The 21,457-nt window shown below is 42.6% G+C and overlaps 1 protein-coding gene across 1 annotated transcript; it reads left to right on the top strand.

The window, feature by feature from the left end:
• The first annotated feature begins 1,084 nt into the window (after positions 1–1,084).
• LRRC63 (leucine rich repeat containing 63) lies at positions 1,085–8,506 on the top strand. Its single transcript, XM_065050185.1, is given in 8 exon segments — positions 1,085–1,341; positions 3,553–3,628; positions 4,176–4,324; positions 4,531–4,833; positions 4,836–4,942; positions 7,183–7,275; positions 7,278–7,429; positions 8,207–8,506. Coding segments are annotated over 8 exon segments (1,155 nt in total). The 5' UTR covers positions 1,085–1,226; the 3' UTR covers positions 8,367–8,506.
• Positions 8,507–21,457: the final 12,951 nt, after the last annotated feature.

Below are 21,457 nucleotides of genomic sequence, written 5' to 3'. Positions count from 1 at the left end.
TTGAACTCCAGGCGTCTTTTTCAAGCTTCCTCTGCTTCTTCCTTTCTCCATCCCCTTGTTTAGTTGTCATTCAAGTCCATGAGCTAAGTGTCAAATCTGAACTCAGTCCTGTTTATACACTTCAGGACTGTGTTCATTTTTTTCATCATAGCATTATTTTTCTTTTCATTACAGTTTTATATAATGCTACACTTCATTTAAATTAATCTTGTTCACATGCAAAATTGCACTGAAGTCTCAGGTTTATCTACTTGCAAATTAAATTATTGAAATATTTTTTGCCTGGAGATGTCCTTGCTCCTAGCTGTATGTGACAATTTTCTTAATCTTCATAAATCTTCCTGCGAGCCATTAGTTTCCTGATGACACTTTCGGTTTCTCTTCAAAGTCACCTTCATCAATGCTTTCTCTTTTGCGTTTTCCTTCTGATTTCCCGCTCTTTAGGACTGAGTCTTCATACTGTGTGATGTCTTAAATGTTTTTAGCCCTACCCCAGGGAAAAACCACACACACACACACACAAGTAAACCCTCCCAAAACCACCAAACACTCTGCAATTTGGGATGTAGATAATCTTGAAAATTACTGTGAATCAGAGATTTGCTAAACTTGGCTACTAATACGAGGATTTCTGAAATTAAATCAGGGGTTCTTCGATTGAAATCAGTATCATTGTATGCATTCATAAACTAATAGGAAGCCAGAAAGAAGCATGAAATTACTACTTGCAGACTCGGCCTTTTACCGAGGTTAACTGTTGCTCTTATTGAATCTGTTTATCCAGCAGAAAACTGTTTCCAGGAGCTTTCAGAATCCTTGCCATCCTTTTTTCTCTATTTTACTGTTCCTTCTTTGGCTCAGAGATTAAAACCTCCTCCAATTGCCTCATCTTTTGTGACTGAGGTGTTGAAAAAATTCTTTGATGGAAGCATTCAAAAATTAATAGAATAGCTTTTTATATATATGTATATCATCACTGATTTATTTCCTGAAACACTAATGATAACTAGAAAACCTGTTGAATCAGTCACTAAGAGAACAAATTCCCTTTTTGGCCACTTCTACTGTTTTATGTTTCTTTTATCACCTAGTTTATCTGAGCAGACATGTAGAGTTCAGCACTTTAAATCAGAGATTGTGATTTCTTCTGGTTTGCCTTGTCAGATTTTTCTGATTTTTTTTGAAATATCCTCAGTCATCTGGCAGGAACAAAGGCAAAGCAGAAAATGGTTGAGCAGCCAAAACTGCTTCATAGACCCCTGGCTCCTAAGCTACCATCTAAACTGTCTGCACCAAGCGAGAATGTTGGTAAAGGTAAATTGTACAAAGACAGTTCGTGTAGTGCTTAGTTTCAAATTCCATGTGTTCTCTAAAATTAACATAGAAGAAAATAAATTGGAAGTTAAGGTACTAGTGCAAAGCAGTGTGAATAAGATTGCAGTATGACCCCTATGACCTGCATCTCTTTGGGAGGCTCTTCATGTAAACAGTGGAAGAGTCATTGGGGCAGGTCCTGGAACTTGCATCTTCCACTTATCAGGCTTGAACACTACCCACCGGATAACAGAGGCATTCCCCCTAGCTCATTCAAAAGTATGAGATAACGTGAAAAACTGCTGTCGTCAAGAAAAATTAAATTAGATCACATTGAATAAGACCACAAGGAAGGGAGATACAGTTTTGATTCACACAAAGTGAAAGAAATTAGGTTTTGGGGGATGGTCCTGCTCTTCTCAGAATACACATCCGTGTAAAAACACATACATTGGTTTATATTATTTTAAAGGCATCAGGGATTTCCAATTAAAACAAAGGACTTGCAGTGCCATATGGTTTGGAAATAACTGGGCATTTTGTGTGTCTGTGTATGTGAATGAAAAGCGCTTTCTAGATTCTACATAGTAGCTATTGATTAAATATTTAAGGATTAATCTTCAGAAGTAAAATTGGCAAACAATAACATGTTCTATAATTGAAACATTTTTAACCTCAGTAATTAAAAAAATAAGCTGGAAGCTAGGCACTGGTCCTGCAACCTGGTCTGTAGAGAAGGACCCCAGCATCTGAACAGGTTTGCTGACTTCTGTCAAAAATGTCAAGCCCCAGGATGTGCTGTAGAAGTACAGCATACAGAAATTTTACAGTGATTTTTTTTCACAGATCAGCACAGTAAATAAAGTGGTAGCATGAAAAAACAATGCTGGCCCTACAAACTGAGTTAAAGAGACCAAAGAAAGCACTTTTTTCTACTGTCTAGCTTCTGTAATACTATAGGAGTATCTAAATAGCTAAAACTCTTCAATCTTCACATGGTCAATAAAGCAGGCAAACAGAAAGAAAATAAGTCAAAATAATGTTTATGATGTTTGAAATGGATGGTAGGTAATTTGATTTTTTGTTTTGTTAGAATACTGTCATACTGTATTCGTTATTATAATTGCATAATATTAATTCAAAAGGAACAACAATAATATATTGAAAGTAATGCAGTATGAAAAATAGTAAAGAAAACTCAGTTAAAGAAGTAAGGTTGAAAAGCCAGATGATATAATTATTGGCCCCTCGATATTATTAAGCCCTTCTGAATATTATTTTGAGAGGCTGGTAAAATCTATTTCTGTACAATACATTTCCAGTCTGGGGCTGTCCTAACAGATGTAAATATTTCTGGCTCACTACCAGAGCTGTGCTTCAAAGATTTAAAACATCTTAAAAGTGATAGATAAACCTTTTATCCTGAAACAAAGTTCTGTTGTGATGGCTCTCCTTGTAGTAGTACATATTAGTGATTGATGCTATTTATAGATTACGCATTTATATAGTAAACCTGCCAAGAATCTAAGAGCTGGGCAGTAAAGTTTGTTCAAGGATCATTTCTCCAAATGTAAGCATTACACCTGAAAGAGATTTATACAGCAGCATGCCCATTGATCAGCAAGCAACTCTTCAGCAGTGGTAACTCGATCATCTTGGTGGATGGGTTGTTTTGTGCTTCGTGAAGTGTGAGACTGAGACCCGAGATCAGGAGCCCTGGGCTAGGAAAAAATGATAGATAGTGTGGTGCAGTGTAAGTGTCTGTTCCCCTGTGGGGGAATATAGAAAGCGAGGATGTAACACAGTGAAGCAGTTGACTGAAAAGGCAGCAGGAATGTCAGGGGGTGGACTGTGCCCAGCAGAGGGGTGGAAGCTCTCAGCCACAGTGGTGGAGCACAAGAAAGCCAGGGAGAAAAGGAATGGCCTCAACTTGCTTTGAGAGCTGAGCTGTAGCAGAGAACTACTAATCATGGAGTTGTTTAGGTTGGAAAAGACCTTTGAGATCATTGAGTCCAACCGTAAACCTAACACAGCCAAGTTCACCCCTAAGCTGTGTCCCTAAGCACCACATCTACGTGTCTTTTAAATACTTCCAGGAATGTATTGAGTGACTTCTCCTTCAGCAAGTCCCTGGAAATGAGTCTTCCTAGCAAAAGGAACAGATCACTAAGCTTGTGGAACTACACAGGCTGAATGAAGGATCATTTACTAAATATTTATGTTGATAAAAATGTTCAGGACTAAACATCGGCTGGGTGCAGTACTGTCTGGAAATTAGGGACTATGTAAGGAACCGGTGGACTTCCAGTATGAGGTCTTTGGTGATAGTCCATCAGCTGTGTGAGGTGTGCAAAATGAACTTCTGCCTCACTGGTGTGGGACACCAGGGCTCAGTGCCATCCCACCACATGCTGTTGAATGGAGGTGAAAACGAAAACAGAATTTTTAAGCCTCTTGGTAATCTGTGAAGTAGGGGCAAGCAATTTCAGTGAGTTGTTCAGCTGTCTGAAGATCTGTTTCATCCTCTGAAGAGGTTAATCCTCTTCTGAAGAGAGGAATTGCATATTGTATTGCATTACTAGAAGGATCCAGGACAGGAGCAGACAGACTTCTGACTGTGGTGCTTCAGCTGGGTGCCTTGCAGTAGAAGGATGAATCCAGACCTCAGGGGCTGCTAGAAGTGCTTCTGCACAGGCATGATTGATTCTGTGAAACTGCCTACTTGGAAAAGATCCTGCAGTCACTTTTGAGACAGTTCCCAGAAGCTGATTCACCTGTTCTTTTCACAGCTTGACCACAACTGACCTCACTTGAATAATCAGACTTAAAACAAGTCCACTCCAGGGTGCTTTTTTGATAAGGAAGTTCCCCAAATGTTTGTCCCTTTGCACATCTGTTCATTAGATTTGTCATAGTCAGACACAAATCCATCTCAAAGACCCCCTTCTTCAGACTTAGTTCCAGCCTGTCAGTACACAGCCCCAGTTGACCTCGTTCCTTCTTGCCCAATGTTTCCAACACAGACATGTGAATCTCCTTAATCCAGACAGTAACAGATACAATTCCAGCCCCAAACCACAGGTTTCTATGATGTAAGGAGAGGTTTGATTCTCTCTGAAGCAAGCTTCCCAACAGAGAAAGTGGAGCAGAAAGGTGATAGATACTCTCCAGATCTGGTGCCTAAGAATTGCAACCCTGCATGTTGGTCTTTACCAGGCATTACTGCAAGCAGAGTTGATCAATATGAAATTATTCCTGTCTACTCAAGCAGCCAAATGCCAAAACAAAGCAAAGAGAAAAACGTTTTTTCTGTCCAACCTCCTAGGAGAAATTTTATTGTTACTGAAATTCCTAGTGGGCCTGATAGCTACCCATCCCACAAAAAACATAGATTCTCTTGTATGAAGCACTGAGACTTACAGAGCACTGGCCCTGCCCATTTCACTCCTGTGTTTGCACTGGAAAGTCTGGCTGCAGTTTCATCTTCTCACCCTCTGCATCTGAAGACAACACTCAAAAAGCTGCCTTTTCCCACTACAACTGTCAAGTCCTCAGTAGATGGTTAATGATTGAAAAGAGGAGCTTGCAGCACTGTAGCATCTACCTCTTCAGCTGTGCTAAAACAAGTGTTTGTGTGGCCATGCTGCACAGCAGATAATCTAATTCTGCTGTGGTGTTCTAGAAGCAGGTATACAGCTGTTTCTATACTTCCACTATGAATCATTCACACAGTGGAAATGGCATTTTGATGTGTTGCAGTGATATGAGATGTGAAAATGCAGAGTCAACTAATTGTCACACTCTGGTTTTGTGTGTGCTTTGGCCCAGAGGGTGTGATTCTCCAGTGGTTCTCACTGCTGCAGTGTGGTTCTGTAGCACAGGTTGCATGGGCACAGCTCCAAGGGACCAGCTGTTCCTCTGGCAAGAGCTCTGCTGTCCTCAGAGCGTGAGAGATGTGCTGCATCTCGGAAGAAAAAAGCAGCACTCAGAGATTTTCTGACAGACACTTTGCTGTAAGGCTCGTGTTCCCAGTTGCATCCAGTCTACCCAAACCTGTGGAAGGCTACCAGCAGCACTGTACGGTTGCCACAGACTTTTCTGCTAGCTGTAGTTTTGTCCAAACTATTTGCATGGGTAGGAATGGTTGACATGTCACCAGGGACTAGAAGAGTGGTTTTGAGGAAGTAGATAAGATAACGTGGAGGTCTCATCCTACTAAAAAGGTGGTTTCTTAGAGAGGTACTCTCATGGGTTTCTTTTCAGCTGCATTGAAAGGAGAAAATATATGTTGGATCCCAACCATTTTCTAAGGTCTTACCTCAGCATCTCCCTTCCAGGGAGACCACCAGAGTTGGGAATAACTGATGCTGTAGTGTTACCTTCTCCCTCTCTTTCTCAGGCAGATATACTCTTTCTTATTCCTAAATAAGAATTATTATTATAATAATTATTCCTGTTGTCCAAAACAGTTTCTAAAAAATTTTCTAAAAACCATCTGTGAAGTTTGCAAACCCATGCTTCCTTCCATGACAGTGAGGCAGTCTCCATCAGATCTAACTGAAACCTTGAGGAGGGAGTTCATCTCACCTAACTTGCCCTGAGGCTAATCACTTAATCACAACTATTAATCCATGTAGCGTCTTAAATCTTAGTCAATACCTTAAGATATGACTGTCCTGTGGAGATTTTGGAGTACAGAAGCAAAAGTCTCTTTCTAGACTGTTTTGGAATGTTAAGACCCAGCTTCTTCCTCCTCGGGTTTGATATTTGATTGAGGTGCCCATCTCAACATCCACACTGAGTGAATACCTCTGAGGTCATCTCAGCTCATGTGCTAGCTGAAACATAGTTTTGGATGCTAAAAAGAGGCTGAGCCATCATACTTTTTATACTAGGTAAAAAAACAGAGGCCTACACACTATGTAGCAGTTAGGAATGGTCTGAGCTGCAGGGTTGGACTAGGTAACCTCAAGAGGTTCCCTTCAACTTAAGTTATTCTGACTCTGTGTTTTTCTGTCATTTGTGTTTCTAATTAATCACTCTGTTTTCTTTCACTGTAGATTGTTTTTATTGGAAGATCTCCAGTATCTGGACATTGCCTATAATGATACTAGCTTTATTCCTCATGGTATTGAGAATCTTAGATATATAAGCAGCATAAAATTAAAACAGATCAGTATAACATAATGCTGTGGGCCATATTTGGATATTAATTGTGTCGGTGAATACATCGGGCAGATTAATTGCACTCTCTCTCCCCCTTCTTAATCCTGCCCTGTGTGACAGGTTTGTTTAAACAAAAGCAGTAAATGACAGTTGTATACTTGGAATAGCTGGGGAAAGAGCCAACCACTATTTGCAAGCATCTTGCTGATAGCTGTAAGTTGAATATCCCACACAAAATACAATCATTCTCTCATTTGGACCATATATGTGTACACAGTTTGTATATGATGAGGAAAGAGAAAATGTATTTCTAAACCATATGTGGTTGTTTTCAAGCAGCATGATGTGTCAGTTAGGTGATAATTAAAACATAGCTCCGTGGAACTCACCCAGTAGAAACTATAGAAAAGGAATTATTCATACATAAGACTGTGTTGGTCTTGGTTTGTCGATGTTCTCTGTGTACTTATCAAATGCAGTCAGATATACCCACCCCTGTTTTTCGAGACAACCCAGGTATTTAAATTATAATTAGAAGATTATTGTATGTATGATTGTATCTGTTATGTAAAGTGCACTCTAAGAAACACATAGTATTTTATGCATATGTGCTACTTTGGTTTACTAATTAATCAGATTGGAATTAGGACATTATATAATCTGGTCAAGGTAAGATATGGTATGAACAGCCTATAAATGCCTGGTGGTCTTCAAAATTACAGAAAACTTGAATGTCTGAACATTGAAGGCAACCAGCCCCCTGCTTTGCTATCTGGGGTTTTGAATCACAGAATCACAATCTTCCACTAAAATGCCTCAGAATAGAAAGTAACTTCATACACCCATTGTTATGGAAGGAAGAGATTCAGAACCAGCCTCAGAAGCTCACTGATCTACCTGCCCTTTGCTTCTCCAAACATCACAGAAGATATTAAAATAAAATAGATGAGTAAGTAATAGAGAAATATGTGCTGTTCCCTTGCACTCCAGAGCGAGCAAGAAATACGCATAGTTGTGTCCTAATCAGTAATTCTAAAAGTACCAGGAAAGTGGAAGTTCATACTTGGTCCATTCTTTCAAGCTAAATTAATGTTGATCAAAGCTAGCTATTAGATAATATGGGGTATATAATGGTTTCCACACAGGTATAGTCAGTTTAGATTTTGAGTATATCTGGGGGAAAGCAAAACTACTTTTAAGGGAGATTTATTAGGCATGCAAAATACTTCCTTCTATGTAATGTTCCTAGGATTTTACACTGCCACCTGTCCTCCAGACAAAACGTGAGTTGCAGCTTCATGTTGAGACTGTGTCAAGCCGGTGTGTTCAGAAAGGAGATGGACCTGAAGCTTACAGCTGAGACAAAAATGATGTCAGCTCCATTTCTGGGACTTGCAGAAACATTTTCTTCCCTCCCTCTCCACCCCGCTCCACTGTATGGTACAACTTTCTATTTTTGACAAGTCTGCCTCTTTCTTGCCCACAGGAGCCCTGCAGACTGTGCATTAGAGCTAGAGTAGTTACTTCTTTGCAATAGTGTGGGCCTTTGCTAAAATGGAGCTAAGAAAGTTTAAGCACCTCCTCCAGCAATGAACCATAATCATTTTGAGGCCAGATAATTTCTTTCATTTGCATTTGGGAGTGAGGAAGTTGAACTGCTGTGGGTGTGAATGTAGCCTTAGAAGGATGATGCTAAGTTTTTTACCCAGTTTCTTCCCCATTGTAGTTTTGCTGTCTGTGATTGCTGCTGTGGACTTTGGTATGGCAAAGGACTTGGGCTTGTCTGATGTTACAGAACCATATTTAGATTTGGAAGGCTTCCCTTTTCCTCCCATGGCTGCCCATCATCATACCATAGAAACTTAATTTCTCAAACTGAGACTTGACTCCAGTACTTTGTGGAGAGTGATCTGGATTACAGCAGAGGAACTGCAAATGGGATAAAATAGTTAAGAAGTACAAGATCTCATGTTATTCTGTTAGACAACCTGGGAATCAGCTGGAATGATATGATCAGGTGCTGTGTACTTTTGCCATATTCCTTAAAGTGTTTTCAGCTCTGGAGGGTCTGTTTCATACCACTGAATATGTAGTTGAATGAAAATGAAAGGCAGACTCAGCCCTATGTAAAATCAATGAAGTCATATACTGACCCTGTATTTCCTCCAGTGATATCTGGCAAGGTATCAGATTCTTCCTCACAGCTAGCAATATGTCATTTTACATCATAATACTTGTCATTGCTTTAAAAAAAAAAAAAAGATAACGTTATTCCTGGACTACAAATTACATCTAGTACCAATTTGTCAAAACTGCAACATTTTTGCAAGCTATAGAAAGTCTCATAAATACTTTTCAATTTAAAAACATTTTGTTTACTATAGGAAAAAAATGTATTTTTAAATGAGTTCCAGTTCCCAACTCTGAATGCCTAATGTTTCTCTAAACATTAAAACAATGCAATGAAACAAACAAAAAAACCCTTGCCTAAGTGTCTTGATGATGAAGACAGCCTGCAACAAAACTGGGATCCGAGCTCCAGCTTCTAATTTGGTGCCCCTAATCACAGAATTGTTCAGTAAGGGCTTAGTTGATGCTTTGTGTAGCTTCCCACATTGTATCAGTGCAAGTAATACAATATAGAAAAACAGTGAAAATCAACTGCCATTTTAATAAACAAAACTCAAAACCACTTAACAGGACAGATACAGAATTATGAAGTGCAACAGATTTTCATGCCTTTTGGTTATATGACAAAAATTCAGCATTTTTTCACAGAATCATAGAATCATTTTGGTTGGAAAAGACCCTCAAGATCAACAAGTCCAACCATAATCTAACACTGGCACTAAATCATGTCTCTAAAAACCTCATCTACGTGTCTTCTAAACACCTCCACGGATGGTGACTCAGTCACCTCTCTGGGCAGCCTGTTCCAATGCCTGACAACCCTTTCCATGAAGAAATCTTTCTTAATGTCCAATCTAAACCTTCCCTGGCACAACTTGAAGCCATTTCCTCTCGTTCTATCACTTGCTACTTGGGAGAAGGGACCAACACCCTCCGTGCTACAATCTCCTTTCAGGTAGTTATAGACAGTGATCAGGTCTCCCCTCAGCCTCCTTTTCTCCAGGCTGAACAGCCCCAGTTCCCTCAGCTGCTCCCCATCAGACTTGTGCTCCAGGCCCCTCACCAGCTTTGTTGCCCTTCTCTGAACTCTCTCCAGCACCTCAATGTTTTTCCTGTAGTGAGGGGCCCAAACCTGAACACAGGGTTAGAGGTGGGGCCTCACTAGAGCCGAGTAGAGGGTGAGAATCACAGCTAGACTTCAAGGGTTTTATTCTGATCTCTGTAACAACCATTGTACCTGTGCCTGTGCCAAGGCAACCATTTTTTATTTTCAAGGAATTTTATCACTGGTCTGTGACAGACTTTGGACTCTGATGCACTGAAGTCAATACCTGAGTCTTCCCTGACTTTGGAGTTCCCACAGATACAACTTGTACCCAACAGGGGAAAGTCCTGTCGCCTCATCTTCCTGATACGGTCCCACAGGACTTGCCCAAAACTTGGCATTTTCACAGCCTTCAGCTGGATTTGCATTGGATTTGTCATGTGTTTGAGCAGATCTTCAATGTTGTGTGACCTGAGAAAGACTGGTCACGGCTCTTCATAGAAGTTGTAAATGAAACATTACACACACAGTTGGGACACAGAGGCAGGAGAGGGAAATGCCAAGAGAGGTGAAAAACTGATGACACAGGCACTTCTATGGACAGAGGGACACCTCTGCTCCAGTGACTCATTTACAGCATTTGTCACAGAATAATTGTTGGATAAAATGCATCAGTAATATCAAGGGGCAGGGCCAAACACATGGTCCTCCTGCTCCTAAGAGAACATTGTCAGTATTTGACCATGAAGGCAGGTGCATTCTGCCGACCTCTCACTTTCCATAATCTTGCATGCCTGATGACAGCATCAGTGCATGGCATGAAAAGTAGTCCCTTTTTCCCTCTCTATAACCCCTTCTGCTTTCCCCCACACATCACACTATTCCTATTGACTCATGGCTGGTGAGCTCTGCTGTGATACAGTCATGAGGAGATTAAACCACCTGAGCTGAAGAAGGAATGCTTTTCACTTCCTGGTAAGTGCTCCAAACTCTGCACGGCACGACAGGCACCGTTTCCCTTCTCCCCTCTTCCTCAGCGATTTCAGGTGAAATTGGTGCTGTCTTTGTGTAGTTCCTATGGAATGGTAGCTCGCTGGAATGTGTGAAGCCTTGGGGACCTGCCAGAATTTAGGTGCCTGGGGACAAAGGTGAAACCAAGGATCCAGGTAGGCTTCACTCTATTAGCTCAATGCACCTGAAATCTGGTTTCTGTGGAGCTGAAGGATGAAAGTAATTTCATGACTCTTTGTCTGCTTGCTATACTAATTATAGTAAAAAGCTCAGACTGCTTTATCTGCTGGGATTTTCACCAGAGTCATTTAATTCAGCTGAATGTTCTCTCAGTGTAGGTACCCAGCCACAGGCTGGGGATAGGCAGCAGTGTGAACTGGAAGTGAAGTTAGAGAAATTAAAATGCAGAAGCAGAAATGGATGTAGCAGAAAGAGAAATGAAAGGGAATTCTGAGGTTTAGTAGAACTCATGGGCATTACAGTGAAGACAGAAAGCTGAAAGAGTTTATGCAAATAATAATAAGCATTATTCAAACACAGAAAACCGGGAAATGTGTCACTTGCATGGAAATTGCATTTTGCTAAATGTTAAACTTCCACATACAGAGTAGAAAATCAATCAGTTTCAATGCCTACCATAGAGCAGGTGGTCTGAACAACCACCCCATGATCTCGAGAGGAGTGAGAAGGGAAAAGCTCCATAGCACAGGAGGAAGGGAGATTTTTATTTTTCCTTGAAGTTTTCTGGGACTGATGTAATCCAGAGGATTTGTACACGCTGAAAAGCCCATGGCTGAAATTCAAAATAATTTCAAAGCATCACCAAATTCAGCAGCTAGGAAGATCCCCAGTAAACTTTCCAACAGCTTTTGCTCACCTGTTCCTGGCTGCTCACAGTGAGGAAAATGAACTCTGGCACTGCAGAGTACAGTAGGTGCTTCTGCAAGGCGGGGGGCAGCACAACTAAACACAGACACGCTTCACCTCTGTGCTCTGGGCTTGGAGTTGGCTGGCAGAGGATGAGCTGTGAGCTGTGGTTACATTGTCTTCCATGCAATGTGGCCTTGTGGCCAAGAAGGCCAACAGTATCCTGGGGTGCATTAGGAAGAGTGTGACCAGCAGGAGGAGGGAGGTTCTCCTCCCCCTCTTTTCTGCCCTGGTGAGGTCACATCTGGAGTACTGTGTTCAGTTCTGGCCTCCACAGCTTAAGAAGGACAAGGAGTTAAGGGAGGGAGTCCAGCAGCACATAACTAGTCCAGCATGAACATAACTAGGGGTCTGAAGCATCTTTCTTACGAGGAGAGACTGAGAGAGTTGGGTCTGTTTAGCCTGGAGAAGAGAAGGCTGAGAGGGGATCCTATCAATGTTTATAAATATCACAGGGGTGGATGTCAAGAGGATGGGATCAGACTCTTTTCAGTGGTGCTCAACGGTAGGTTGAGGGGCAATGGGCACAAACTGAAGTACAGAAGGTTCCATCTGATTATGAGGAGAAACTTCTTTATTTTGAGGATGCCAGAGCACTGGAACAGGCTGCCCAGAGAGGCTGTGGAGTCTCCTTCTCTGGAGACATTCAAATCCCGCCTGGACACATTCCTGTGTGATCTGCTCTGGTTAACCTGCCTGAGCAGGTGGGTTGGCCTGGATGATCTCCAGAGGTCTCTTTCAACCCCAACCGTTCTGTGATTACTGTTGCTGTTATTGTTACTATTATTTCAAGTGCAGCACTGCTTCACTCTCAGTGAGAGCTGGGATGTGCCAGCATGGAGGAGGTGGTATGTGTCAGCTTCTGCTTGAACAGATACACCTTTAAGGGACAATATTCCTGTGTCTTCCAAAGGAAAAAGAAAACAAAAAAAAAGTGGAAAAAAAAAAAAGTTTGCTAGCATTGAGCTGCTCTAGGGATATCTTTAAGCAATTTATTTCATTACTTTAGGAATGGCTGTAAAACTTCTCTGTACTAATTAATAGAAAGTGTCTCCAGACTGGAAGAGCTCCAAATGCATTCGGGGTTTCTGGGCCAGACTGGCAGCCTCTCTGACAGGCCCCAAGAGCAGAGGGCTGTATCCTCTGCATTGCTAACTTGGCAGCAGCACAGAGACTTGGCACTCAGTGTGTCTTTCACAAAACACGAGTAGCAAAAGGAGTTCGGGGAATATAGAAATAGAGGTGGCCAAGCTTGGAGCTGTGAGAAAGAGGAGCCAGAACTTGAAGCAAATGCATGGTGCAGCTGTGTTCTGCAGCCACTAGAACTGCTGGTGCGTGTGGGCATTGCTTCCTCAGGATGAACATTTGTTCATCTCCAGCTTGTGGTGGCTCAGCAGATGCACGTTCGGAGCTGAGTGCTGCACGAGCACAGCAACACAACCTCGCTGGGGTCAGCGCTCTGGGTTCTGCCGCTGGTTCTGGGCAGGTTTTGCAGTTTATGTGGCTATAGCTACACTGAGGGTTGTTTGCACAGGCTGGGAGTGTCCACTGTGCTGCACTGGCCATGTACCTGCAGTGGTGCTGAGGGGCCAGGACAGCATCACTGCACCCTGTCCTGCAGAGCAGAAACCTGAACTGAGTTATGTGCAACCAGCCCCCTCTAGTGGTACTTTTACCGTAAAGTTTTAGAATTTTGTGAAACTGGGTTGGGTTTTATTTTTTACATGTAGCATGGTGTGATGAGATAGTGACATGATCGAGGTTTAAACTGTTTGAATTGCTTCCAAACTCTCTTACTCTGCAGAGCAAGGCATACGGAGCAAGTTCTGAAGTTTCTGTGACAGAGTAAAATGAAAAATATGATCAAACTATTCAAATGTGAACGAAGTTGCTGCTTGGTAATACACAGATTTTCAGTTCAGCACTAATGCTTCCCTCTTCTCCTCTGTGAAAGTCTTCAAGGCTAGTTTGCCTTCCTCTTAAATGTAAAGTCCCTAAAACTATACTTGAGCATTTTACTAACAGTATTTATTGCAGCATAACTGAAGGCATCTGACCCACATGCTGGAGCATAGGCATCATATTTTACATGTGATGGCCTATGTACAGAGCTCATGCTTACACAGTTCCTCAAAGAGAGAACTGGAAAAGCTTAAAATTACAGTCAGCTTGTGCTAGAGGCCTTGGTTTGATCTTCCCACTAACTTAACTCAAGATTTTGAAATTGTGTACCCTGGAGGCAGGCCAAAGACCTTCAGTGAGGTTAGAAGAAAAAACATTACCTTGTTTTATCAAAAGATCATTGAAAACATAACTTTGACTTTCACATCCTGTTTAAACACTGCAGCAATGGCATATTACTGGGTGATCAATGTACAGCATTCCTGCTTCTCGGATGTGGCCTGATTTGGAGACAAGAGGTGGTAATTCAACCAAAGTTAAACTTGGCATTTCTTGATGGTGTTGCATTGGCTCCTGCTCCTTTAAACACACAAGTGTGTGTGCATGTGTGTACAAGTAGTTATGTGTGGACGTACCTGTACAGGCAGGCAGGGTTAGAGCAGAAGAAACCATTTCATTGCACGACCTCTCTCACTGCTCCCATCAGCTGGAAGGTGGCTGAAGGGTGCAGGTAATATTGACGGTGTAGCAAGACACTCCGAGAGCTCATCCCTTTGCATGCAGAGGATAAAGTAGCTGTGAACGACATACACCTGTACATTGATTTTGCACAGTCAGTGGGGAGGATTTGGGCCACAGATAATAACTGACAGGCACGTCATCTCCCATTGCTTATGGAGGAAAAACCAACGATTGAGGACTGTGTACTGCTTGGTTGTGTGGCATTTTGTACGTGTGAAATACAGACAGGTTTCCAGTTCAACACACAGGGCTGGAACAGGTGGAGTAATCGCCTCATCCATTCCAGAGTGTATCCTCCTCCCAGAAAGCAATTACTTGCCGCAGCCCCGTTGTGTGTTAGGCAAGCACAAGAAAGTGTGTGTGCGGGGGGCATGAAGTGAAGCTTACAACAGGAAAAACCGCAATGATCTGTGCTTAACAGCACCATACTGTTGCCTCATCAGAGTTACAAAACTCCCAACAGACTTGCTCCTGCTATTCCTAGCTTTTGCTTTTCGCTCTTATCTGTTCCTCGTTTTGTCCTCTCACTGAGGTCAGCCCCCTTAGACACTTTCTCAGCTGTTCCAGTCACCTGCAACAGCCCCATCTCCTAGGCCATCTACACTGAGCATCTCTTGAAGTCCAGCTAAGCAAGCATCTCACGCCTCCCACAATGAGAGGAAAATTGAGGTTTCTGCTTTATTGGCTGAGGCCAGGGGAGGAGGGAGGTGGTGAACAGACAAAAATCACTGCTTTTCTTGGTTGTTCTGCCTGTGAACCATGCCAAACCCCTTTGGAGGTCAAGGCACATCTTTCTGATCAACATGAGAAACACCCCTCTTCATTCCTTTCTTGCCCCTCAGCTTAAGGCAAAGCCTTAAGGCAGTGTACAGGGCAAAATGTAAGTGATGTCTTATTTTCCAGTGTCCAGTTGCACATGGCTGAGAAGCTCATAAATAGCAATGATGAAATACCTACTTATGCTGACCATTAAATACCATACTGGCCACCTGGGGTTTCTACAAGCAGCTTACAATCACCACACATTACTAGAAGCTCAGGCTTATGTAGGAACTTCACAGTTTCCTGCAGCCCCAGTGCATGAACTGCCACAAGGTGGCTTATATGCCATGCCAAAGACTCTGGCTGGAGTGGCACCCAGCACCCCCACTGCTCAGCCTCAGCGTGACCCAGGGACCTGCTTCTCACCCTGTGACTCCCAGGGGCCAAATGCTGTAGCACTGCATGTCATAGTGCAAACACAGGGATCAACCACCCCATATCCAGCCCCTGCCCCCTCCTGATGCCTGCTTAGCAGAGAGGAAGGAGGGGACAAAGATTTTCTGGCAAAAAGCAGGAAATCCCTGAGCCAGCTTTTATTTCACTGGGGTTGAAAAATAAATGATTCAGTGTCAGCAACTTTCCCCTTGTTCCTCCTTCCCCTGACTCAGGCAGAACTCTGGAGAGAAGTCCTGTGTACCCACAAGTTGTCTGTTCTTTAGATGAGGTTTTGTTCTTGGTCAGCCAAGATGAGTGAGTGGCAAACAGTAAACACCAGCTGCCACCCGTTCCTGCATGAGCAGTGCTTGAAATGATCTGTGACACAGCTGCGTGGTAGGACCAGCAGGTTTAAGTTTTGTGCCATCTGCTGTCAAATTTGGACGATAGGTTTTGTTTGAGGAATCTGCCCTCTGGCACTGGCATCGTTTCAGCACTTGTTTCCCTGGTAAGACCCAGCATACGTAAAAGACTAGAAGCACTTATGGACTTGTTGACTTAAAAAAATAGCACCCTAAGAATAGTCAGATACTGCAGCACATGTGGTCACAGCCCACCTTTGAAGACAAAGAAGTGGCGCATGGTAAATGGCATGTCTAGATCTAGAGCAGGTGTGACTCCCTGGATTATAAAATCTGAGGATTCACAATCAATTCCTTTTTCTGAGAAAAAAGCATGTGCTTTTGTTCTGTCCTTGGGGAAGCAAAAGTGTGAGATAGTTCAGTCTTACACCATCAAAAAGATCTTTCTTCTAGTTAGCTTGACTGGAATTCTGATTTCCTTGGACTGGGAAGTTATGCAGGTAAACAAGGGGCAATGGGAAATACAATCACAGTTAAGTGCTTGAAAGATGTTTCAGGCTTCCCTGTCAATCAAATTGGAATAAAGGATGAGTGGTCAAAAGATACTTGACAGAGAGTGGTGGGGATTTCAGTCATGGAGAAAGTGAAGTCTCTTAGTAACAGTCAAAGGCTAATTCATATGATATGTGCTGGAAAATTAGAGGTCTTTGAGTTGCTTTTCTGGAGGAGAAACGGGGATGGAGAGCAGAAGGGCCTGAAATGAGTGCCCAGGAGAGGCAGTGGCTGAAGGCAATAAGCTGCAGGCACCAAGAAGGACTATTGTGGCAGGTGAGGTGTGAAGGAAGGAATGCTTGTTGTGACCAAAGGTGACCAATGGCTCTGGTCACCCACTGGTGGCAGATGCTAGAGGAAGAGGAGAAGAAATGCTAGAGGGAAAATGTGTGGCTGTGGAAGCTAGGAACCCTTGGGAAGGTAGGAGTGAATGACATGTCCACGGGAAATCAAAGAGGAAAGGATGGAGCAGGATGGTCTGAAGATTATCCCCGTGGAAAGTTCTGGGAAGACAAAAACATGAGAAAAGGTCATCATATACCTTTGGTGAGCACTCAGCACAGTGCTGGAATAAGACTGTCATGGAGACAGGCCCTGGATGCAGCATCAGAGGCCAGATCCAGAAGCAGTAAATGGGCTATTTGTGGGTTTCCCCATCTCCTGGCAGGAGCAGCTGGAAGGTTGACTCGGGGAGGTGTCATGGCCATCTCCAGCCAGCACCAGCCAGAGCGGCAGTTGTGCACATTTGGCCTGTAAAAGGGGAAGCGCATGTGTTAAGTAGCCAGAAAGCAGTTTTGAAATAGGAAATGTGAAGGATATGCTGCTGGTTATTTCTGCTTTCCCATCAGTCTGTCAAATACAGAAATCCTGAGGACTGGGGCTGGGGGAGTCCAGCCTAACTCTGGTATAGGCCTTGTGCCTGAGCTCTGGGACCTATAGAAGGAGCCCTACTACAGCCAACACAGTGCTGTTCAGCAAGGAAAGAGAGCTATGTGTCTTCAAGGCACTTAGAGGGGAGTCTGGGGCAACCACATACTCCATGTTGAGCAGACCCTGAGAGGAAAAGTTGATAAGTGGTGCTGTTAACATGTTGACTAACAAATTGATGAAACATAAGATAATACAATTTTTCCTTACTATGGGAAACAGACAAGACCTCTCCCCCTTTCTTTGTGCATTTCATCCTTCCCAAGATAGTCTGTCTCCTTCACTGTTGTGTCTCTCAAGGTTAGAGAAGAAAGATGCTCCTCTGTTCAGGATGCTGGTCTAGATGTGGGATGTGATTCCATCTGTACCACCAGCTTCCTCAGGGCTCTTTCAGCCTCAGCTCGACTACATTTTGCTATCCACAAAACAATGCAAACACTTGTCTCCAATTTTTCATCATATAATCTCATCATATTTTCCTACCTCAGTGACTTCTCAATCTTTTTTACATTTCTAAGTAGCCCTGGGGCTCTCCTTCAGTCAGACACACAAACTTCTTTCTAGCGAGACACAGCAGGACATGCTGGCCATGTTAACGCTGTGCCACGATGTTTTCCTGGGAAAGGATCATTGCTATTGCAGCCAGATGTTACCAGGGTCTGAGTTAGCTTAGGATATCATCTGTTCCAGAACCATGGATATGTTACATTAGCACATAAACTATTACTCGCATTCTCTTGTCTCATCCATAAAACGTGTAGGAGGCCTGAAAATGTACCCTATTTCAGTACCCCGTTCCCACTTTGATTTAGTTTCACTAAAGAACCCAGTTTCACTGAGAACTCCGGGAGAGGGAACTTGATTTACAGTAACTGTTGGACTGAGATGAGAACAAGGGAACTTGATTTACAGTAACTGTTGGACTGAGATGAGAACACAGCAAAACAGCTCCTGGTTCCAGGTGAGGCAAATAAATTATCCTTTCCCACACCACATGCCTTGATGCACAATGTAAGCATTTCAGCAGACTCACTGACTTGCTTTGAAGTGACCACAGCACTGCATTCCTTCTGCTTTATGCAAGGCACTGTGATTTCTTCCAGGGAATGCTTCTTGGCACTGTCTCTTAAGGCAACAGGCAGGTCTTTCCAAGGATCTGTCTGTGCTTCTCCACAGCACTTTTTCTTTTCTTCAGGCTGAAAGCAGCTCAGTGAATTTGCTTCCCTCTACTTTTTTGGTTTTGTTTTTGTTTGTTTGTTTGTTTTTCCTTGCTAACATCTTCCTCAGTGTCATCCTTAGGTTATAGGATAGCAAAAGGATATTATATTGTTTTATCATAAGAAGCACATCTTGAAGAAATTCATCAGAGCTTTAAAGAGGTAAAAATGGTTTAGAAAGTGAATAAAACAGACCTAGGAGAAGAGGGGCTAGTAACATTGGAGGTTTACCTCTCTGATTCATTTTGCCACTATGGTCAACTGGAAGACCTTGACTAAAATAGCAGACAAGGGAATCCAACGGGAACTACTGCTGCTTGGGCAAGTGAGTCAGATCATGTAAGAGCAGTGAGACAGGGACATTAGGAGCAGCTGTCAAAAATCAGTCCAGCTCAGCTCCTACAAATGTCCATTGTGCAAAGAGCTCTGGGTGTGTCCAGAACCTGCACCATTCTCAGCATCAGCAACACTGTGCGGGGGCACACCACAGGCACTTGAATGAAATTATGTTTCCAGCTAAGAGCTGACACTGAAAGATGTTCCACAAGCATTTTGTCCTGTTTCCTGAGCTCTCTCTTACAGCAAGCATCTGTTCGTCATTCAGGCAGAATTCCCTGTTTCCAAATCCCAGGCAGGCACAGGCAGGAAACTAGAATCAAGCCACTCAGACTAGGGCAGTTCTGGGCCTGAAGAAGAGATCTCCAGCAATGAAAAAATTCTTACTGGAAAGGACCATTGAATTAAGGCCTCTCTCTGAGACTGCAATTCTTTTCCTCAGTTCCTCCTTAATCCCAATTTCAGCACTTTTTATAGGATTGAGGCCATTGGTGTCTGGCTTCCTTTGCACTGAAGCAGGAGGCAGCTGCCCAACTCCATGGAATGGGCACTGTCACTTTAAAAATCCATGCCACGGATGTAGCCCCTATAGCTGGACACTCACTCACTTTGATGTCTAACTCTTCCTGTCTTCTTGTATCAGATTTCCCTAAGTGGTGATCTGCTCAGACCATCTGTGGCTGAACCACTTTTAAAAGAGAAGACTTCAGGTGTTTTTCAGAGTATTCAGATTGTGGGCCTAATAAAGATATATATATATATATGTCAAGCACCAGTCACAGAGCAAATGTAGGGCAATAATGTTAAATTTCCTTTAAAAAAAATGAAATAAAGACGTGAAAATAGGCACATCAAGACATGAAAGACTTCTGCTGAAGGAGTTAATGTACTCTGTGTGCCAAACTGAACAAAATAAAATTTAACATAAAATACATAGATATTTTCTTCTCTTAAAGTATATGGGTATGATGGGCATCCCTGGAATTATCTGGCCCATAAAACTAGTTAATTATTTGGCATACTTGCTTACAGTTGCAACAAGACTTGTATTTGTGAATCCATACTATGCCTGGCAATTAGTATTATTCTATTATTTACAGTAACAGCTTTATGATGTATCATGAAAGATCCTGGCTGCAACACACTGCACGAAGTCTTAGCAAAGCACTTCCAACTCCAGACAATGCACAGCTGAAACTAGGAGGAAAAAATGCAACAAATAAGTATAAAGAAATAACCAGTAGGAAAGCAGGTAAAATTGTTAACAGTAAAAGCGAGAAACCCTATTTTAAACTGGCCCAACTCCTTGGTAAGACAGCCTAACCCTTCTATCTCTTCTCTCAAAGAATTCAGAGCTTCCATATGTAAGATTTTACGTCCTACAAAGATGTTCACAGGAGCCATTCTGTTTTTTAAAGAGTTCTTATCTCAGATCTGCCTTATCATCTGGTTTAATCTCCAAAATAATAAAACTGACTACTTATGCATAGAGATATGCTCAGGAAGAGCATAGTATTGATCTAAGAAGCTTAATGTGTCTCAAAATTGATTCAAAGAATGCGGCTACAACCTAAAGACACCTAGAAGGTTTGTAGCAATGGAAGTAATCTCTTTGTGTCCAAGCCACTTTATCACCAAACACAGGAAGATACAGCATGTGCTTTCAGTTTTATCATGGTGCTTTATCCTAATTCCAGTATAGCAGATAAGAAGAAACTCACCTCAGTCACACTGAGAACACCCTGCGGCTACAATGCCTAGACATCCATGACTCCTCCTCACCAGAGAAGAGGTTCATGGTGAATGGCCTCAGCATATTCCTGTGGTAACTTGTGCTGATACCAGCACACGAAGACGTGGTTTTGGTGTGACCCTCCTCCAGACCTCACCACCCCCTCAAAAGCAGCAAATAGAAGCTATTGTTATTCCTTCCAACTCGTGACCAACCTGTTGGCACCTCACAACTTGGTCCTTCTTTAACTTCAGCAGTTTAACTGGTTCTACTTGGATTACAGGCATGCAAATCCTCTTGGGTCTTCCACTTTCTGCCAGCTACTCCAGCTCTTCGAGGATCTTCTCTTGCCGCATGAGATACGTGTTGTGGTACGTAGCAATAATTAGTGAGGACAAACTGTACAGGCTCTATGGAGACCTGGACTAAACTGAGTGGATGCATCAACATTTGATGCATGAAATTTGCTCTCTAATGGTCCCCATCCTGCATACCACTACTGTCTATTGAGATTTGAATATTTGTGAAAAGCACAGCCAGAAACCAGATCAGCTCTTCTAAATTCATGAATAATGAAAAGGATGTATTCAGTTGCCCTGCAAGTTATCCCACAGAAGGATTATTCAAGTGAGGTCCTTCATAAGCAGAAAATCCCTAGAGCAAGGCCTTTCATGTGATTCTGCTAGTCTCGCACCCAACCTAAATGAGAATTTACTCTTGCATAATGTTAAATACAATGAGCTGCATAAGCAGGCTCTTTTTCACCATGTCTTACCCTACATCAGTATCAATTTGGTGATATTGAGCGAGAGATGATAACCTTGCTTCTGAGCAGTAAGTAAGCTGTTTTCAGCCACAGAAAAAATAGCCAAGTGGAAGAGATAGTGAACTTACTAGT

The sequence above is a fragment of the Columba livia genome, chromosome 1 (genome assembly GCF_036013475.1).
Source record: "Columba livia isolate bColLiv1 breed racing homer chromosome 1, bColLiv1.pat.W.v2, whole genome shotgun sequence".
Classification (NCBI taxonomy): domain Eukaryota; kingdom Metazoa; phylum Chordata; class Aves; order Columbiformes; family Columbidae; genus Columba; species Columba livia.
The sequence above is the reverse complement of the archived record's forward strand: the minus strand, read 5'-3'. Positions and strand labels throughout refer to the sequence as shown.